The following is an 18033-nucleotide window of genomic DNA, read 5'->3' as shown; positions in this document are numbered from 1 at the left end:
AGCTCTCTCTGCAGAAATTTGCCATTTTGAATTGTATTCGGCGGCACGGCGATCGAGTGGTTAGCACGCAGACCTCACAGCTAGGAGACCATGGTTCAATTCCACCCTCGGCCATCTCTGTGTGGAGTTTGCATGTTCTCCCCGTGCATGCGTGGGTTTTCTCCGGGTACTCCGGTTTCCTCCCGCATTCCAAAAACATGCTAGGTTAATTCCAAATTCCAAATTGTCCATAGGTATGAATGTGAGTGTGAATGGTTGTTTGTCTATATGTGCCCTGTGATTGGCTGGCCACCAGTCCAGGGTGTACCCCGCCTCTCGCCCAAAGACAGCTGGGATAGGCTCCAGCACCCTCCGCGACCCTTGTGAGGAAAAAGCGGTAGAAAATGAATGAATGAATGAATGAATGAATTGTATTCACAAAGTAGCCATTTTCAAATGATAATTCAATACACACATTTAGTCACCACAAAACCATATCTGCGAATCAGATATTTAGATAAAAAACAGCAACATTCACCTTGCTGTTTGAAATACTTTTTATTTTTGCTGATCCCTGCACTACAGTAAATATTTATGGCTGTTCAAGGTCATAGTAGCGGCTGCCTGTCCCATCCCCCATCCCTACACCTTGTGCTTTTGCAATGTATGTACTTCCTCTATAAACCACTAGAGGACTCCTTTCTAAATTCAACTCATCCTTGATCGTCTGTCAGCTTCGCTGGCTCCCTCCCTCCCTCCCTCCCTCCCTACCTCCATCCCAGGCAACCTTCACTACCACCTCCTCTTCTTCCCTTGCCGCTACTCAGATGCTAGTAAAACTGGTGCTTAGCAGCTCTCTGCAAGCCTAAAACACTCACAGTGGAGCTGCTTTGATTTCACCTCATCTACACTAACTGGACAGGAAGAGTGAGGGGGATAACTGGAGCAGCTATTTGTGGTATGTAGTCAACAGTATACGTGTTTTTTTTTTCCTGTATGTGGCTACTATATGAGCTACAAAGATTGACATTACCCTGAATGTATACCTGTGTGTATTTAATATATTCATAGAGATGACGTGAGTGCGTCATATGAATGGGGCAGTGAGCTCGACGTGAGAGAGCTAGCTAAGCTTTTGCTGGAACCGGCGAGACCCTGTGTTGTGTTATGTGACATTTATGCCATTTTAATAGCGACGAGAGTCCTCATTTATGATATTTAAGAGGAAAATCATATATATCAATTATCATAACGGTTCATTCGCGGTATTGGTATAATTTTCCCTCACACTAGCAATTACCGGTACAGTAGAACAGGTGTTAGAGCCCTCTATGTGATAAATGTGTGTTACAATACAATGCATATGTCGACCGGGGCGCCATGGTTGTCTTCATGCCGGCTTTCGCGCCCCATCAGCCGTCATTCAAATGTGTGTACGTGTGGAGGGAGCTTGGTAGTAGTGGAGGGTGATCACGCCTCCTTTTTCACACTGATGCTCACAATTCAGCGTTGTCTAATACTGCTGACGAACCTCAAGAATCGGTAATAACATGTTATAGTATGTCAATTTATGTCAATTTAGTCAGCCCTGATAGACTTGTAGACTTACAGTAATTGTTAGTTTTGCTAGGCCTACAGTGTTTCTATACAGGCCCTGCAAAAGCATTCCTGCAGCTATGAAATTATTGATGAACCAAGTCATCCTTGGTGTAGGGTGACATCCTGTGCTCCTTTTGCCATATTTACTTTCCCCTCTGTTGCAAATAACATTGTGTTTTTGATATTTGTCTAATCTGCATGCAGGAAGTGCAGCATCCAGCAGTCCTTGAGGCCAAATTCCCGCAGACAAGGACTTTAAATGTCACCTGGTTCTATGTGTTCATGTTGGGAATGACTTGTAGCAGTGCCTGCTACAGATGCTTTTGTTACTGTGTGAAAACCATTGAGGGTCATTCAAGGTTTTACTGTAATCTGTAAAGTGAAACCAGATGCTCCAGTGCTGCATGTTGTCTTTGTTTCTGAGGCGGGCTTGCTTATTCCTCATCCACGCTGTAGGGAAGCAAGGACAGGCACATGAAACAGCCACAGGGGATATGTGTGTTGTCAGGAGAGGGAGTAAAAAGGCAACACAACGTCTTTGCAGAGTCTGATGATGTTATTTCTGATTCATTGCAGGGGACTTGGAACAATGTCTAACTGTGCGGCACATAGCACCTGTGCAGGGAATGCGGTGTTGTGGCCAGGTTGCACACAGCTCTCACTAAAAATGAATAGCAAAGGGAGATTTGAACGAGTAGGTACTGTATAATCCTCATGCTGATGGCAAGAGGGAATAGTAATCAGGTTTATCTGTGACACCACAAAGTTCATCCCTTGTTTCCGCAGTGCTGTCTAAAAATAGATTGCATTTCACAAATCGCCACAAAATACAAGCGTAATAACAACCAGCTGCCTCAGCAAATATACTCAAGCATAGCGCTGTCAAATGTTCAAAATAAATAATGAATAAACACCTAAAGGTAAATTACAACCCTGATATAAGTAATGTAATACTACACAGTACACAAATGTTTATGATACAAGTGAAAATAATGATTCCTTTAGGAAATAATGGACATAATCTGTTTCATGGTCAAACATTCATTTATTCATTCATTTTCTACCACTTTTTCCTCATGATGGTCGCGGGGGTGCTGGAGCCTATCCCAGCTGTCTCCGGGCGAGAGGCGGGGTACACCCTGGACTGGTCGCCAGCCAATCACAGGGCACATATAGACAAACAACCATTCACACTCACATTCATACCTATGGACAATTTGGAGTCGCCAATTTACCTAGCATGTTTTTGGAATGTGGGAGGAAACCGGAGTACCCGGAGAAAACCCACGCATGCACGGGGAGAACATGCAAACTCCACAGAGTTGGCCGAGGGTGGAATTGAACCCTGGTCTCCTAGCTGTGAGGTCTGCGTGCTAACCACTAGACCGCCGTGATCGGTATTGGTCAATATCAATGAGAAAGCATGGTATCGCATCGATATTGCCCGATACTTGCTTTATCTGTGCCAGTCCCTCATGCACTCCTGAGAAGATTCCTATGGGATCATCCGCAGCTCTGTCGTCACGGCCATTTCAATGTCATCCACATCTTCAACCTCCCCATGTTCACCCCCCCCCCAAAAAAAAACAATCAAATGAAGCCAAGTCGTGTGAGTAGGGAGGTTGCACCAACATGGCGATGGTGAAACTGTTGGATGTTCAGGACCCATCGTTGTCATGGTGACACTAATATCTTCTATCCTTGTTCACTGAACAAAGCAAACACAGCAGGATTTCTTTGTAGATGTGTTGGATGCTCCTCTGGCCTGGTGGCAAGAACTTGCATTGAACTATGCCCCTCACATTGAAGAGTGCCTGGACAAGAGTGTCCTGGACACACTTCTTCTAGTCACACCCCTGTTGGCACTGGTACTTCTTTTCAGATTTGTGGTGCAAAAAGCCAAATATAAAGGAAAACAAGTTTCACACTGGCTGCACGGTGGACTAGTGGTTAGCGCGCAGACCTCACAGCTAGGACACCCAAGTTCAATTCCACCCTCGGTCATCTCTGTGTGGAGTTTGCATGTTCTCCCCGTGCATGTGTGGGTTTTTTTTCTGGGTGCTCCAGTTTCCTCCCACATTCCAAGAACATTCTAGGGTAATTGGCAACTCCAAATTGTCCATAGGTATGAATGTGAGTGTGAATGGTTGTTTGTCTGTATGTGCCCTGTGATTGGCTGGCGACCAGTCCAGAGTGTACCCCGCCTCTCGCCTGATGACAGCTGGGATAGGCTCCAGCACCCCCGTGACCCTTGTGAGGATAAGCGCCAGAAAATGAATGAATGAATGAATGAATGAATTGAGCTTTTGTAAAGTCTTCTCTTCATCATATGCTGACGTCACAGGATTTTGTAATATGTATTGCAAAAACCCCTAAGAAGCACATAGCTACGGTTAATCCTTGTTTTCCCAAGCAAGGTCTCGTGAGATGTGCTGACGTCTTGTGATGTCATGCATGCCAACAGTCTTAGCTGTTTTGTGTACTTTGGAGGCATAGTGTTCTCTATTAATTTTGGTGTTATCTGAATTGTATAGCCTTGTATTGAATAGTATATTGCCATTTGCAAGTTTCACTGCCATTCTTTATTCCATACATAAGGGCTCCAGATGGGTTTGCGGAAGTAAACACATTTTATGAGATGTTTCCTCTGTGTGTTCTCAGCCTATGTCCAAACATCTGCGACAGGATTTTCATGTACTTGTGAGAACACTTCCTGTGATGAGTGCTGATCGTTTCCGTTTTTTGTAACTGTCAGCTCAAAACTAGTGCGGAGGACCATGTGATTTTTTTTTTCCACTGTCTTTTTGTGTCAAGGTGCACTCTGATGACGACCACAGTCTCTGTAATCATTCACCGATTGCCACTGAGTGAGGGACCGATTCCACTGTGTCTGCCACATGAGGACTGAGAGGCAGCCAAGGAGGCGTGACACGTAAGGTACTCTTGATTTGAATGTATCGAAAGAATTTGACTCGCAAATTAACTTGAGGTGATTTTGGATCCAGATTCTACAGCTTTTACAAGGTTATTTTTAGCTTTTTTGTGCTGCTGATTAAATCAAACAGCACAGCAATGCTATGTCAACACTTTTTTTAATCTGTGCAGCCATTAATGAATCATAAAGGGCACTTCGTAGTATGCATAATCTTTTTGGCTCAGAAAATGTAGGGACAAACATAAACATAAAATAACATTTGTTAATACATTAAAATATGACCAAATGTTCGAAAACTAGATTGTTTCAAACATTATACTGTATGTATATATATATATATATATATATATATTCATTCATTCATTCATTTTCTACTGCTTTTCCTCACGAGGGTCGCGGGGGTGCTGGAGCCTATCCCAGCTGTTTTTTGGGCGAGAATATATATATATATAGTATATGCACCATAATATGTATTTATTTATTTATTTGTTTATTCATTCATTATTAACTAATCTATCTAATTAATTTCAATCGACATGATTTTAATGTACTTTATTACACCTTTAAATGTTGTTCCTTGTTATTGTTTAGATTGCTCACTGTGCCTATAACTGTGAGTGTAGCTTTGCTGGCTTCCTGCCGTTCTGCTTGTGAGCAAGGCAATATTTATGGCCCCATTGTACAATGATGAACAAGGGTCAAAACAGAGCCGTTATCTGTCGGAGTCAGTGGCCGCCACACTCGCCGGTTTTATTGAACGTGTCCAATGGCTGCTTTAAGCGCCCGAGTTAAATTGTTAGTTCAAGGTTCTGCAGCACAGGCCAGTTTCACAATCATTGTAAGTCATTGTTTACTCGTCAGTGCTTATCTGCATACATGGGACAAACTCTAAATATTTGTGGCTGTATGTGGTGACGCTTGTCGGCTGGTTGAACTCCTTGTATGACCTCTACCAGGTTTAAACAGCTTGTACTTGTAGAATACTGTGTTTAAGACTTCAGTCCTGGAGGTGACGATAATGCACATACATTACAAAAGTGAGTGTCAAACAGCCATACACAGAAAGCTTTTTTCACTACATCTCCATCTGCTGGATCTAGAGGTCACTGCACTGCAGTTCACGTAACATGGTCCTACTGAAAACCTGGAAATAAATGTGTAAGGCTCAGTTTTGCCATTAATGTATTAATTCAACAATATGTTTAGTATTGTAGTTGTAATCTAATATCTGGTCCTCTGATATAGCTACATAATTTGAATTATTATACAAATTCTCTTAATGAGATTACTACAATTAACTACATTGTTAAATGAATACCTCAATCAATGTAATTAAGTAAGTATATGTACATAGAGAATGATTTGATGGGAAGTAATTCTAGCCTCGCTGCAGTGACCTGACGATTTTCTTCCAAAAGCTAACTCCTCTGGGATTTGGTCAACGAGTGATGACACAGTAGTGTGGGCGTTGTACACTGAGGGCGACTTGTTTCCACACAGACTCTGATTGTCATGACAGCTCAAGCATGTGAAAAGACTGTAGGTCAAATAAATGTCCTGATGCAGACAGAATGGTGTGGCATTTAGATGAACTACAGTGGACAAGTGGAAGCTGAGGGCAGGGTAAAATGATGGGAGTTGCTAGTTTGTTGGGCATGTACAACTGTGTACTGTGTATACAACCAGAACCTCTCTAAATTGTGGCATAGTGAGAATAAAGTGAAAAAACAATGTGTTTAATATTGTGGTGGTAGTAAGCAATGGTGGACTGCTCGGCATCATTCTGAGAGCTTTGTCGAATATTTTGAATGCCTTTTTTTTTTTACCCACATGAGCGAGGCAATCATATTAAAAACAGCTTTCAGTATGACTCTGTGTACTTCTACACCACTGCAAACAACAACCACTATGACAAACATTATTCAAGCATCCTTGCAAGGACAGAATTTTCAGATTGTACAAGTTTGTACAAAGAAATAGACCACATATATGTGCAGTTTTTGTACTTGGACTTTGTACTTTTGCACCTTGAATACTCTTACATACTTTGGTGCTCATTAGGTTAGCATTTTATTGCAATTGGCTGGTTTCAGTTTCGATTTCAGTCAATGAAACCTGGATTATCCTTTTGTATTGTACTGTGTGTCACACTGGCTCACACCCCCTGTAAACTGTCTTTGGTGGGGGGGATGTAAACCTCCCCCAAAAAGTTTATCTTGCAGAAGAACATTTCCTGTGACGTTTGGTTGCTGACATAGTTGGAGTCAACTTTAATGAAAAGCTTTTGAAGCAGGGGTGTCCAATTTTTTTTTTTTTTTTGTGGCTTGAGGGTTTTTTGAAGGTCTGAGGAAAGAAGTTTACTGCCTATCAGTAAGCAAGCAAAGTATTTAGCAGTTAACTGGGAAAAAACGGTTATGAAAACAAATAAGAGCAGCCAAACACAGCCATGTACTTGTCTAAATATCTACAGGTCACATGATAGCGTTGATGTTGTTGTTGTTACGCCATGTACCCATAAGGCTTGCTTTGTCTTTTACTTAAACATGACATTATAGCTTTGAGTTCCTCAGCATGAACACCTCGCCAACATTGGCCACTGAGGCAGCTTCCTGTTCTTATCTGACCTCGCTCACAAGTTTCTCTGCTTTCCTCCACCTCTGGAGGAGTTTTGGGCCAAGTCGTCCAAGTTAAACACACCAAACCGCAGCATGTTGCTGTGCAATGGAAACATCCTCACATGCTGTGTGCAATCTGTCCAAGGTCTAATATAAAAGGGGTGGATGGGTACACAGAGAAACCCACCACTCAGCACACGGTTGTGAGTCGTGCTTGAGAACCGTGACTCGTGACTGAGGGACATTGCTAGTAGGAGGCGGGCTGGAGTTCCTGCAGAGGGAGGTGGCTGGTGATTGGTGGAAGCAGGGGGTGGAGAGACTGTAAGTGGAAAGAGGAAGCATCTTCACACACAGGCATAGTGTGTCAAAAATAGGGTGCATTTTGGCAACATCAGGCCTATTTCATGTTGGCTGCAATTTATTTGTTTAAGCGAGTACTGTCGACATCCTGGCTTCCTTTATTGGAGGTCACTTTCACAATGATGGGGTGTGTGCAGGAAACTGTGCAGGAAGGTTCATGGACAGTACAGTATATAAATATCGATAAGAAACCCAATGTTGGGCATCTCTAATTCTGAAATGTTAAGTCACTCCAGAAAAGGGAACGTAATTTTATATTTAGAGATCTCTGTCTGTATGTAGCACGGCGGTCGAGTGGTTAGCGCGCAGACCTCACAGCTAGGAGACCAGAGTTCATTCCCACTCTTGGCCATCTCTGTGTGGAGTTTGCATGTTCTCCCCATGCATGTGTGGGTTTTCTCCAGGTACTCCGGTTTCCTCCCACATTCCAAAAACATGCTAGGTTAATTGGCCACTCCAAATTGTCCATAGGTATGAATGTGAGTGTGAATGGTTGTTTGTCTGTATGTGCCCTGTGATTGGCTGGCGACCAATCCAGGGTGTACCCCGCCTGTCGCCCGAAGACAGCTGGGATAGGCTCCAGCACCCCTCCGCGACCTTTGTGAGGAAAAGCGGTAGAAAAATGAATGTCTGTATGTACAGTATATATCATACTGGAATCATGTGCTCTACTTGTAACTATCTTTGCATGCTTTAGATTATGCATTAAGATTGAAGTTTTTATTGTATTTCAATATTTCTATATTTCATTTCAGATAGATATCCCCCAATTTGAAGAAGACGGACCAGACTAAATCATCTCAAAGAACTACATAATCTCATTCCGACTGCAAGGCACATATTAATAATCAACAAAATATATAAAAAAGACTACTCCCACACCATCCACAGTACACAAGACATTGACAGCAGTGAGAAGCCAGGTCTTTACATAAATGGCTGACAAGCAAATTAGGTAAGATAAGTAGTACACAGAATGCATCAGCACTTTGGCCTTGTTTTATGCTGCAAACTCAGATTTTTGTCTTTTTTTTTTTTCACCAACTACTTTCATCTAGTTTGCCTGCCAAATTGATCAATGGGGGGATCGCTGGCCTAATTGGAGTCACTTGTGTGTTTCCCATCGACCTGGCCAAGACTCGCTTGCAAAACCAGCAAAATGGATCTCGCCTTTACACCAGCATGTATGCTAGTTCTGACCAATGTGACCAGATTTGGCTGTCCTTGTGTATGACTGACATCTGTTGGTTTTTATATTTCAGGTCAGACTGCCTTATTAAGACCATCCGGTCAGAGGGATATTTTGGGATGTATAGAGGTAAGCCTTCAACTTCAGAAACATTTTGATGAGGATAAAAACAGGATAGGGGTAGGATTTAATAAGCTTTGCTTCTTCCTACTCCTTTTGGACATGTGGAACTGTAAACTGATTATGTGATGCATTCAATTGTAATCTGATGCATGTTCAAATGAAATAAAACCATTACCATTGCCATTACTATAGCTAACAGTAAGCAGAGCAAAGCAGACCTGTGTGGAGGGCAGACTGAGAGATATCTGGCCTACAGCGCATGCCCATATAAGGAACTGACTGCTGAATGCCAAATAAGCCCCTCTACCTGCCCACACGCACAACCATAACTTTAAATTATTGTAATTTATTCTAAATTATTTAAATTATTTGTACAAATTACTGTTTACGCTGTACATTGTTGTTCATATTTGATGTAACCCATTTATTCTCCACATTATTTATTATTTATTATTTATTATTTATTATTTATTATTTATTATTTATTATTTATTATTTATTATTTATTATTTATTATTTATTATTTATTATTTATTATTTATTATTTATTATTTATTATTTATTATTACACGGGAGCCAGGCAATGACATATCGTTGGCAATTTCACTGCTGCGTTATTGTGCAACGACAATAATGAAAGTCTATGTCTACGTCTAAGCCCGGCTCCCTGTGACACAAACAGCCAGTCTTAGAAAAACCTCATTATCTAAAACTTAAGCATAATTCAACACAAGAATACTACATTCTAACAACCCTTCTCCTCTGCTTCTTGTATATTTTATACTTTCCCCCGTATGTCTCTTCCCAGGAGCGGCGGTGAACCTAACACTAGTCACACCAGAGAAAGCCATCAAATTGGCTGCCAATGACTTCTTCAGGCATCACCTCTCCAAGGATGGGTAACGGATTAAAATGCATACAGGCTATCTGACCCTCCTCACACACACACTCCACTTTTCATTCACACTGTGATTAACGTTTTTTTTATTAACATGTAACCTGACACAGTAGCTCTCTGTATTCGCACAGTCTCCCACCCTTCTTGTATCACCACCGAGTTGCCAAACATTACAGGGCAACAGTTAGTAGTTTACGGATATAGAGTTACCGCTCTTCAAGACACTGTTAATCCGCTCTATAATCTTATTTACAGTGTAAAATGATCACATCACAGTTTTGTATACCATATTCACCAGCCAGGCTGTGAACGGGGCCCCATAAGATAAAGGCTCCTGGGGCATCTGTTGCCATCTCTATGGTGACAAACATCCAGGCAGATGAATGATTAACTTGTCTGGTCGAGCAGACTGTCAATTATTCATCCTCCTTTGCGTCTGGCTTACAAAGATTCACAGGTGCTAGAAAGTGTGTTTTTAAATAAATCTGACACTCTCTCATGACTGCACGCTTGAATTGGATCACCTTTTAATGTTTATTTATGTTTTATCTGCAGAAAACTCACTTTGTTGAAAGAGATGCTGGCTGGGTGCGGGGCGGGTACATGCCAGGTGAGTAAGTGAAGTGGCGCCTTAATAGCATCCTCCTGTTCCCCATCTGGATCTGCTGCTGCCTTTAGCGCTGCCGGTATTTGCTTGTGTGCAAACCACTGAGCCTCGGCCTCATTTGTCCTTGCCTGCAGCAAGAATTAGCCAAAGCATATGTAAATGAGTTGTAAGGCTTGTGATTGTTTTTAGAATCTGAATGTGTGACCCAAAAGAACCATTTTCACACCTATGAAATATTACCAGGTGAGACATATTGCGCTCAACTACATGCAGTGAGTGAGTGACTCTAAGACATGAATGCCTGTTGTCAATCAGGGCAAGGGCACCAAGCCCAAAGAACATGATCAGATTAAATGTAGCAGACGTTGGATTAAGATAGCTGCTGAGAACATGACCATCTCACCATTAATCCAGTTAACTAGTTACTGCTGCTAGGATTACACAGGCAAACAACGGCTGATATTTAACTAATGTCTGCCAGTAAATTAAAACTGGACAAAGCACACTACATCGCAGTACTTGGTGTCCCTTGGTTTCCCATAAAACAATGGTAGTAAATATGAAGGTTTTTAATAGCAAACTTTGTTGTCTTTAAGGTTATTGTCACCACTCCTATGGAGATGTTGAAAATTCAGCTCCAGGATGCTGGACGTATTGGTAAGCAAATCAAAACATGATGGTGCAGTGGCACCGTGTGGTCTTCTGGGGGTTTGCAACCGCTTTATTCTACTGACAAGGCTCTCATACTTGGAAATGATAAATTTTAACCCCAAAGTTTTTGCTTTTTACATTTTAATTCTATGTATTTTTTAACCTTCTTTGTTTACTTGCAGAAAAAAAATTGAAGTACTCTTTTTAAGTTACCACATATGGTTCTTTGTCATATAAAGGGATCTGTAAAGTGCCTTACCTTTTACTTTGTACTTATCGAGGGATAATTCTAGTCAGTTTGTGCATACTGTAAATACTCTAATTATAGATGGGGCATTTATTTACCTAAATATCTGTTTTTTTTACTTGCATGATATGATTTTGAGTACATGAGAAAGTGTATAAGAAAAATGTTCTCTTTGCCCACATGGTCATTTATTATCATGTTGTATGTTGCACAACACAACAGCAACAGAACCATTATTGTGTAAGAAGCAAACTTCAGCCAACAGCCAACCTATTAAAAAAGTGCGACTTATAGTCCGGAAAATACTATATATATCAGATATGTAGTTGCCTACAGCCACACCTGTTAATGTCAGTGTTTTTGTCTAATTAGGGACATCAGTGGATATTGATTTTCATGGACAATACAAATGAAACTCTGCAGTTAATTGAATTGAGGCATTAATTTAGGCATTTAGGCTAGCTATAATTAACAGATTGTTCTGTACTCCTTAGCGGCTCAGAGGAAGCTGATGCCAGAGACAGTGGCGGCAGGCACGGTGGAGACCAAATCGCCAACAGCCATGCAGCTCACCAGACAATTACTGAGCGAAAAGGGAATTGCTGGATTATATAAGGGCCTTGGCGCCACATTGCTCAGGTAAATGAATGCTGATAAACCGGTGGTAGTTTCAGTAATGCGGTGTATTTATCTCTGTATTTTGTCCTTGTTTCATAGGGATGTTCCATTCTCTATCATCTACTTCCCCCTTTTTGCTAACCTGAACAATCTGGGAAAGCGAGGTGCAGAAGGACCTGCTCCGTTCTATGTGTCCTTCATATCGGGCTGCTTAGCAGGCAGCACAGCAGCGGTCGCAGTCAACCCAGTTGACGGTGAGCAGCGAGTCTGTGTGCCATGTTGATGCAATGTGTGCTGATTTTAAACGCGGATTTGAACTTTTTTGTGTGCTGCAGTGATAAAGACAAGACTTCAGTCTCTGACCCGGGGTAGCACCGAGGACACATACAGTGGCGTGACCGACTGTATCAGGTGACCTCATTGTGTCTTTATGAGGCTGCCTATGTTGTGTCAGCGCAATTCCAGATGATCTAATGCAGGGGTCTCAAACTCGCGGCCCATGGGCCGCATTTGGCCCGCGAGACGCTAGTTTGAGGCCCCCACCTTGATACCAAAGTTTAATGTTGAAATGACAGCTTAAAGCTGTGTGCACACCGGACACAAGTTACCCTACCCTGTTACCCCGCCCTGTTTTGCTTTGGATTAGCAATGAAGCTAAAGGCTTTTGACGCTGGGTACAAATAAACACAGGGAATGATTTGGAATAAAACGGAAAATACATGTCAAGATAAAGCGTCTCATCAAACATGTTGTTAAAGTTACGACGCTGCTCCCAGATGGAACTGAGTACAATGCTAACTTGCTAATTGGGTAAAATTATTAAGTTTCATTAATGTTCATGTTAAAGGTTAAATAACTATTAATACTGTACATTTGAATCTGAAAAAAATAATTTCTCTACCAACTGTATGTGGTTTCTTACGTTTTTTTCTTATTTGCTGTTTTATTATTATTTTACTTATTTATTACTGATTGATTGATTTATTGTCTTTATTCTTAATTTGTTTATTTATTTATTTGTGTACAGAAAAATAAAAATTAAGATATTTGAGAACAGTGGAATGTTTTATCAGATATTTTGGTGTGGAAAACCGGAACCAAAGTACTGAAAAAGTGTGGGTATAGCAGAAGCAAAAGCATTGAAGATAGTTTTTTGATTTTTTTTCCAGTTTTTAATAAATGTGTTTTGGGGTTTTTTTGAAAACCTGATGCGGCCCGGCTTCACCCAGAACCTAGCTCCGGTGGCCCCCAGGTAAATTGAGTTTGAGACCCCTGATCTAATGTATGTCATTATGTGCTCTCAAGGAAAATCATGCGTAATGAGGGTCCATCCGCCTTCCTGAAGGGGGCCTACTGTCGAGCCTTGGTCATCGCACCTCTCTTTGGCATCGCCCAGGTGGTCTACTTCCTGGGCGTGGGCGAGTTTCTCCTCAGCTTCCTGCCTAAAAAAGACAACTAAAGAAGCATATCTTTTGGAAAAGCCTTTCCCGCCCAGATTGCATCACACCAACACCTGCGTGAGGAATCATCTCATCCATACTGAACGTGACGTTTGTATTTTTAATAATCATGTGCTACATTTTATTTCTAATTTGATGTCTTGAATGTCCGAATCATGCAGGGCGGAGCCTTTGTTCGCTGCCAAGCTGCCTGTGTCGGCGCATGTCGATCTTGATATGAAGCTGCAAATTTCAGGTTAGGTTTGAAGGAGTATGGCGTTATAATTCTAACATGTGATATTTTATATTACGATGATTATATGTCCAAATTTCAAGGTCAACAAATGGCCCTTGGTTGCTGCAGTCTTAGATGCTCCTTTTTAACCGAGGATGTAAAAAAAACAGCGTTCCCCTCTGAATCAAATAGACTAGCGATGCATTAAAAATAAAATAGTGAAAATATATCAATTAAAAGCACATTAATGTACTTAGATATTTGATAGATTCTTATAATGATGCTATATTGTCAAAACTCCTTGCGTTATACACTGCTCAAAATGTAAAGGGAACAATTTGATGACTTCATAATAGTATGTATGGCCTCCATGTGCCTGTATGAGCTCCTTACAAATACACAGTATGGTCAATTTATAGAGTATTTATTGTTGCACACAGGACCAGATACTGTCTGTAGCTGTCCTGTTGACCTCCTTCAATACCCCTCCAGCTACTATAATGTACTGGCCTGTCTCTTGATATCTTTTCCACACTCTTGAAACCGTGCTGGAAGACACATCCCAACCTTCTGGCCATGGTGCGTGTAGAGTAGCTTCACTATCTTGGCAACTTCTATATGTGTTGCCTTTATGTTTTGAGCAGTGTACTTAGAAGTAGAGCAATATATATATATATATATATATATATATATATATATATATATATATATATATATATATATCAGAGCAAATCCAGGGAAAGTGTTAACGTGATACCAGCACACCTGCTTTGACCAATGTGAGAAGCCACACCCCTTCGCTATAAGATCACTTTCATTGCCTCAGTTTTTTTTTTCAGCTTCCACAGTGACTTTATTGTTCAGCTTCTCTGAAAGATACTGCTGTTCTCGACACACTATGAAACACTGATTTAACAATCAGGCATATAGCCAGTCCCTAATCGGTGATGAAGGATGTTTTTTCTATGATGCACAGTCACTGAGTATATCAGATGATAACATGTTGGTCCGCAGAGCAATGAAATGTCATTTTGTGCTCTAGACATTTTAACATTTTATTACATTTTCTCAAGGGACAATACTACAGCAATGAAACTTATAATATAACCTAAGAGTACTTTGTGTACAGCTTGGAAAACATTGTATATTTACTGTCAACACACACAATATTCACAGTGAATACGTCCAAATTGTGTCAATATTCAGTGCTATTTAGCACCGCTGTCATCCTCTTGGGTATGCAATCCTTTTCCACTCCTCCATGATGATATCACAGAGCTGGTGGATATTAGACACTTTGTACTCCTCCACCTTCCTTCCACTCGAGGATGCACCGCAGATGTTCAATTAGATTCAGGGGTTGAGACATGCTTAGGCACCTTCACGTCCCTCAGCAAAGCATTTGGACGTGTGTTTGGACTTGTTATCATGTTTATCCACTTTCCCAAAAGAGGGAGATGTAGCTTTCCATCAGAATGACATCGTACATGTTGGAATTCATGTTTCGTTCCCTGATACCGCAGCTAATCTAGATCAGTGTTTCTCAACCTTTTTTGAGCCAAGGCACGTTTTTTTTACGTTGGAAAAATTTTTGCGGCACACCAATAACCAACATTATTTGATTCTTTTAGTTTTTTCCTGATTACGGACTCGCCACAGCAGATCCTTTTGATCCGCATACTAATTTAACCAACAATGTTACAACATGTCACCACTACCTCTCACGTGCATCACTAAGTCTAATTAGAGGAACGAGGCAATCAGCTACGTGTTGCCACACGGACGAATATTACATTGCTCTGCCAGTTTTTACACCAATGACACGCAACAATGACATAATATTTGCAGAAAATTATTAATACATGTTAATTAAAAAAAGTGACATTGAATAATTCCTGCGTCACGGCGGTCGAGTGGTTAGCGCGCAGACCTCACAGCTAGGAGACTAGGGTTCAATTCCACCCTCGGTGTGGAGTTTGCATGTACTCCCCGTGCATGCGTGGGTTTTCTCCAGGTACTCCGGTTTCCTCCCACATTCCAAAAACATGCTAGGTTAATTGGCGACTCCAAATTGTCCATAGGTATGAATGTGAGTGTGAATGGTTGTTTGTCTATATGTGCCCTGTGATTGGCTGGCGACCAGTTCAGGGTGTACCCTGCCTTTTGCCCCAAAGACAGCTGGGGTAGGCTCCAGCAACTGCGACCCTCGTGAGGAAAAAGCGGTAGAAAATGAATGAATGAATGAATGAATAATTCCTCACGGCACAGTTGTTGAAAATCCCTGATCTAGATCATGATTAGCTGTGTGTTGTAAATCTACGTATAGAAACTATATAACGACTACTCTAAAGTACATTCATGTTTTATTTCTACAGTCTTGTCCCTTGAGATGCTATGTAACAAAAATGACTGCTGGAATGTGAGTATATGTACTCATAGACGTGAGATAGTGTAGTTTTAAACCTCAGTGACATGTAAGTAACTATCATATCAAGTAATTATGTCAGTAAACTATACATATGGTGGTTTTAGATTATTGTTTACAATATGGTTCAGTCCATTTTAACGTATCACGTATCACAACTTGAATTCACTGGCAGTGCCCAAAGAGCTAACGCCAAACATTTATCGGAAACTCCCAAAATCAAATCATTTGTTTGTTTAGTTTCCGCACAAACATATAGAATATATCATGTATGCATCACACCTCCAAAGCCCTGCCATTGGTTTATTGAACCGGAAATCAAGGTTTTGTCCAATTACATTCCACTTTATAGCTCCCACTTGATGCAACTTTTTAATGTGTACTCATTTATGGGAGTGACAAGTGTTTATTAATGTTCCTTTCTATGGGTGGTATGGCACTGTATATTTTGTATGTGTTGTTGAAGTGTCTATACCTTGACGATATTGTACATATGCTGATGGTATGGAGTCTATGCTTTAGAATTTGTCGTTTGTTTTTGTACATGATGGCTTATTTGCACACCTACCTCCCCCCGTCCTCTTTATTCATAGTGTGGTGATTTTATGTTATGATGTGGGGATAGCAACAAGCATCATTGGAGCAATGCTAATATGCTTGGAGGTGCCATTTACCTCTTAGTTAGCGTTCAAGTCTGCAGTTCGGCCAATGCTCTTATTCTCGCTGTTGTCTCAATGGAGCAAATGAAGCATCTTAACAATGATGGGGATAGAAATATAATAAGCTCCGAGCCAATAAAAGTGAAATGAAGTATCCCACCCCCCCCAGACAAGGCCAATGAGGACCTGCTGACTTGATACTGTAGACGTAACGTAAGTTCAGTCTGTGTTGAATGGTGCTCCTTCCATTAGCTCGGCATTATGATGGAGACTGTACAGACGCTGAATCACATGCAGTCTTACAGTGAAAAGCCATAAGGTTGCCTGTAATGCATGTCTGACTGTAATGTAAGCTCATCGTCATCAACCTCTCAACATTCCAAATATCGTTTTCATTTGCTATTCCTGTGATCTATTTTTAATGTTATTGATGATTATTGTCATGATTGTATGAAATTGTTCCTCTGCTTTATTTGACGCTTTGACAATGTTGTGCAATTCCTTTACTAGCTTTACTCCGCTATGAATTTAGCTGACGTTGTGAATTTGGAGTACGTGCGTGTGTCCAGACGATGTAGTGGTGTAGCTGATGTGTAGTTGTTCTCTTTGATTGTCAGCTTTTTTTTTGTGCTTATTTCTGTCTGTCTGTCTGTCACACTCTTGTGCCATCCGTCTCTTTTTTTTTTTTTCCAAGGAAAGCACATCGGATGATTAAGGCACATGAGATAACACACGGGGTCAGTCCGACTGTCCCCAGAGTGTGCAGACACAGATTCCAATGGGAAATGTATTTAATATAAATCGTAGACGGTCTCTATAACGTACAGAGACCCCATGTGATGGTGTGCACTATATGCAGTTATCCACAAAATGTATATTGCCTACATATTCTAAATGAATCAGATATAAGAATGTAACTTAGATATTATAAGATAATTTATTTATGAATATAAAGATTTATGCTTTACACCTAAAAAAACCACACAGACACACAAACCAGCTCACTGATATGCAATAAGTAGAAAGCGCACACACAAGCAACAGAACCTGTCTGTCAGCATAACAATAATGTTTAAACAATGTGATCGGAGACCTTCAGAGCCTTTTTTTGGAGCCCGAGCCCTCTTCACGACCTCTTGCCCAATTCCTCTGAGAGGAATTGTGCATTAGACAGCACTTTAAAACAACAACCCCCCCCTCCCCCCATCACACTCACCCTACAGGGTGTTTAGAATTCTGTGCAGTGAATGACATACACACATGTACATCCTATGCATTGTTTACAATGCCATCGAAAAAAAGAAAAGAAAAAAATATATATATTGTGTTCCATGTCACAATTTGCTGTTCAATAAACTGACTGTCCCTAAATCAGTAAGGGTCACGCTTCTTTTTATTCTGTCGCTATAACTTCAGAGTAGAAATGCAGTTTTGCAAGATAGTTTTTCTTACTA

The 18033-nt window shown here is 40.9% G+C and overlaps 1 protein-coding gene across 3 annotated transcripts; it reads left to right on the top strand.

Moving 5' to 3' along the window:
- The first annotated feature begins 735 nt into the window (after positions 1-735).
- slc25a22a (solute carrier family 25 member 22a) lies at positions 736-17979 on the top strand. Of its 3 annotated transcripts, XR_009130157.1 has the most exons (13): positions 736-937; positions 4393-4515; positions 8244-8443; positions 8547-8672; positions 8751-8806; positions 9609-9699; positions 10254-10308; positions 10902-10962; positions 11698-11842; positions 11921-12075; positions 12157-12232; positions 13127-13338; positions 13443-17979. XR_009130157.1 is itself a non-coding variant. In XM_058075563.1 (12 exons), exons 3-12 carry the CDS (start codon positions 8424-8426, stop codon positions 13278-13280), a joined length of 939 nt encoding a protein of 312 aa, XP_057931546.1. In that variant the 5' UTR covers positions 736-937; positions 4393-4510; positions 8244-8423; the 3' UTR covers positions 13281-17979. The 3 variants fall into 3 exon arrangements, 2 of the variants coding, with proteins under 2 accessions (XP_057931546.1, XP_057931545.1); XM_058075563.1 differs by having other exon boundaries at positions 4393-4510; positions 13127-17979; XM_058075562.1 differs by having other exon boundaries at positions 13127-17979.
- Positions 17980-18033: the final 54 nt, after the last annotated feature.

The sequence above is a fragment of the Doryrhamphus excisus genome, chromosome 6 (assembly GCF_030265055.1).
Source record: "Doryrhamphus excisus isolate RoL2022-K1 chromosome 6, RoL_Dexc_1.0, whole genome shotgun sequence".
Taxonomy (NCBI): domain Eukaryota; kingdom Metazoa; phylum Chordata; class Actinopteri; order Syngnathiformes; family Syngnathidae; genus Doryrhamphus; species Doryrhamphus excisus.
Note: the sequence above shows the minus strand (reverse complement) of the source record. Positions and strands in the feature narration are given on the sequence as shown.